The 4,230-nt window shown below is 41.2% G+C and overlaps 1 protein-coding gene across 1 annotated transcript; it reads left to right on the forward strand.

Annotated features, from left to right (window-relative positions):
• Positions 1-854: 854 nt before the first annotated feature.
• On the forward strand, positions 855-1,858 carry LOC113249076 (olfactory receptor 11H7-like). Its single transcript, XM_026490631.2, is given in 2 exon segments — positions 855-1,278; positions 1,281-1,858. Coding segments are annotated over 2 exon segments (1,002 nt in total).
• Positions 1,859-4,230: the final 2,372 nt, after the last annotated feature.

Genomic DNA, 4,230 nt, shown 5'->3' on the forward strand with positions numbered 1-4,230 from the left:
AGGGAATAAGGGCAAGTCTTGTTTTCTATCAAAATTGGGAGTATTTTTTAAAGAAACTGAAGTAAAATCTTCCGAACAGTGAACTTGAAGAAAGACTTGTGACAGCAGTGAGAAGAGCTTTAGAAGACAATCTCCTGGTGATTTTAATTTTCTTCCCCGATACACTGCATGTTATATTAATCTTTAATGACATATTTTAAATGGATATGAAGTGTGTGATAAATTATCATGTGAAAGTAATCATTAGGTGAATTATAGTGACTTTTCATTGCTAAAAACAAAGGATTAAATACCAAATTGTAAATGAGCTTCAGTGCGATGTAAACATCTTTAAATAGGAAATAGCAGTAAGAATTAATTATCCAGGTATCTTTGTTGATTTTCTTCCAGTATCATGAAAAAGTGATAGAAAATAAATCTCCTAATGGAAATAGCTCAAGAAAAAAGTGGGGGGAGACAGACAGGGAGAGAATTTGTAATGATGTCAAAGCTCAAACCATTCAAATCTATAAAATGTGTTAGATACAAACCTATTTTTAAATGATAGCGTAAGTATACTCACATTTTGAAGTGAATTTATAGCACTAACTGCTATATATGAACTTTCACTGAAAAAAAATTAAATATAAGACAAACTATTTTTGCCTCTAACTCAAATATTTCCATCAAAAAAAGGTGAAATTTAACTGATTTTGCCCACTGACAAAGAGTTCAAAGAGCCTAGAATTGTACAGTTACAAAGAATCAGGGCCAAATGGCTCGCTCAGAACAGAGCAGGATTTACTCAAGACTTGTTTTAGGATTTGTAATACATTTGCCTGGTCACTCAAACTGCCTGTCCTAAGAAGTGTCAAATGTTTCAGCAGCAAAGTGACTCGTCGCTAACTCTGTCTTCTCTCCACAGTCTGGAGACCGTGAGTAAGTCAGGGATATCTACTGTGACACAGTTCGTCCTGTTGGGTTTTCCTGGTCCCTGGAAAATACAGATCATCCTTTTCTCAATGATTTTGTTGATCTAGATCTTGACTCTAACTGGGAATATAGCCATCGTTTGTGCAGTGAGGTGGGACCATCGACTCCATACCCCTATGTATGTGCTCCTGGCCAACTTCTCCTTCCTAGAAATCTGGTATGTGACTTGCACAGTCCCCAACATGCTGGTCGATTTTCTTTCCAAAACCAAGACCATATGGTTCTCCGGCTGCTTCACTCAATTCTACTTCTTCTTTTCCCTGGGCACAACCGAGTGCTTCTTCCTCTGTGTCATGGCCTATGATCGGTCCTGGCCATCTGCCGTCCACTGCACTATCCCTCTATTATGACTGGGCATCTCTGCGTCATTCTGGTGTCTCTTTGTTGGCTCATTGGTTTCCTTGGACGTGCAATTACTATTTTCTTCATTTCTCAACTACCCTTTTGTGGTCCCAACATCATTGATCACTTTCTGTGTGATGTGGACCCATTGATGGCATTGTCATGTGCCCCTACACCCATCATAGAGCATGTGTTCCATTCTGTGAGCTCTCTTAGCATCATTACCACCATTTTGTACATTCTTGGGTCCTATGCCCTGGTGCTCAGAGCTGTGCTTCAGGTTCCTTCTTCAGCTGGGTGGCAAAAGGACTTCTCTACCTGTGGATCCCATTTAGTTGTAGTGTCCGTGTTCTATGGAACCACAATGGTGATGTATGTGAGTCCCACATCTGGCGACTCAGTTGCTATGCACAAGACCATCACCCTGATATACTCTGTAGTGACACCAGTCTTAAACCCCCTCATCTTCAGCCTACACAACAAGGACGTGAAATTTGCCCTCCGTCAGGCCATTTGTGGAATGAGAATCATCCAACCATTGTGAATAGGTTTTGCGAAAAACAATGATTCATTTTCTGAAAGTGGAATGGTAATCCTCTTCTTCTAACCCAGATTTGGCTTTATTCATAACTATGATGGTCCTGTGGTGCAAAGCAAAATTCATCATGTATTTGATCATACTTTGATGTTGCTTTTAGTTTCATAAATGTGTTTCCATGGAAAGAGATTGCCACCCCTTGCAGAGAAAAAAATAACTCCTAAAAATTTTAATATTTACTTCCAGGAAGATTTTGACTTTTTCAGTATGCAATTTCTGTCCATACAATTTTGTTAAGAGATGTTAATCAAATTGGTTATTGTTTACATGGCTGTCTGATGCTTTGTTAAAAAGACACATAACACATAAAATGCCTTTTGTCCTGGATTTTTGGCAGAATATTCTGGTTTCTCTTCAGATCGTATAAATCTTTCACCTTTTATTAAATTTTGGCAGAAACCCCACACATCAATGTTGGCTACACTAAGAGACTGTAACTTCAGTTTCACAGTTCTTACTTATTACCCTCATCAACAGTGCACAAAGAGAGACTGGAAGTTTGGTGTAAGCCATGAGGAAATATATATTTGATGAGTTGTTAGTATGCAATTCCCATAAAGAAAATGGGCCATAACAGGAGCAAACTGAATTCCCACCACTAATAGAGCAAATACAGAATATTCACCTTTAGCCTAGTTAGGGCTCATGGAAAGTAACCAACTTAGACCATCTTGAAAGGGATTTCACCCAAAAGCACTACTTGGAGAATAAAGCAACCCCCAAAGTGAGTCTATATAGCACGGGTCACCAGAATCCAGGGATGAAAGAAGTCATAAGCAGCCAACAATGAAGCATTACCTACATCAGAGAACTGCAGTTTAGGGAGCTCCCCACACCACCACCAAAATCAACATACAAACGTCTCCCAAACAATAAGGCAACTATACCAGTCAAGGAAAAGCCTTTTACCTTTACTTTTCTCCCACGTGAAATCTAGAGTAACCAGAGGCAGTATAGTCATGTGGGAAACAGGAGTAAAAAGGCAGAGGAGAAGAAGTACATCAAGCCTGAGTCAGACCCAGTCTGGAGGATAAATCTTAATTTGGATAAAAAATAAAAATTTTGGTTTTAGATTATACTAGAACTTCCAATATCTGGATAAAGAGACCCTATATTGATACTAAAAGTAATCAGAAAAGCTATCACATTGGCCCAAGATATTATCCACAGATGGAGACGAATGGAACATCAGAAAGTGTCCAAAGTAAAAGTGGTGAGAAAAAATAAAGTTCCTTTGTGTTTAGACCCTACCAAGTCTAAAACAAGCGATTAAATAGAGTACAAAGGTTTTTTAAAATGCTATAGCCTAAGAAAGGAAGAAAACCCTCACCTGAAGACCAAAAGACATCTCTTTGAAACTCTTGTGCAACTACAGAGCATTATGCTTCAAGGTAAGTAGAAGGACTGAAAAAAGGTGGGACAGGAATTAGACATCTACTTGGGAAGCTACTAAACTATCCACCACAGTTTTGCCTTAATTCAGCACTAATATTTTAGTGATTCAACTGAACTCATTAGCTAAAAAAGGCACAGAAATTATTTTGTATAAAATAGCTCACACGTATCCTACTACTGCAACTTAATACCTATTCTTTTGTTAAGATGTGATTCAGAAATCACTTCCACTAAAAAAACCTTCCAAACATCCCCAGGCTGTGCTATGTGTCCTTCATAATGCATCTAAAATACACCAGGGAGATTGGTAAAAAGATGACAGAGGAGTAGGGGTCCCCTTTTTCAGCTGGTCCCCTGAGTTGATCTGGATAGGTACCAGACCATCCTGAACACCCATGGAATCAGCCTGAGACGCAGGGAGATACATCTGGATCTCTACAAATGAACATCTCCAGTGCTAAATATTGAGGTAGGAAGCGGGGAGCCATGAATCTGCGCACAGATATCGGAAGCTAAATGGAAAGGGGAGGAAGCCGCTGCACTCGGGCGCCAGGAAGCAGTAGCCACCTGCACGGGGAAACAGCCGGACTCCCAGACCGCCAACCCGAGGAAGCAGACTGAGACCGTGAGCCTGGGAACGCAAGTGTGACCAGCCTGAAAACCGAAGCTCCGGAGTGCTCACTTGAACTAGACTGAAACTGGGAGCTCGGGAGCGCTCACGCGACCAGTCTGAAAACCAGCGCTCCTGAGCGCACGTGAACCACACTGAAACAGGTAGCTCGGAGCGTGCTCGGAACCGGGGGCAGCTGGTCATGCTGGAAGCACAAAGGACAGAGTTCTGCTGGCCCTGGAAGCGAGGGCTGGGACACAGGCTGAGGGGCGCACATCCTGGGACGCTGCAGGGTTTTTAGCAACACCGACAG

This window comes from Ursus arctos, unplaced genomic scaffold (genome assembly GCF_023065955.2).
Source record: "Ursus arctos isolate Adak ecotype North America unplaced genomic scaffold, UrsArc2.0 scaffold_6, whole genome shotgun sequence".
Classification (NCBI taxonomy): Eukaryota; Metazoa; Chordata; class Mammalia; order Carnivora; family Ursidae; genus Ursus; species Ursus arctos.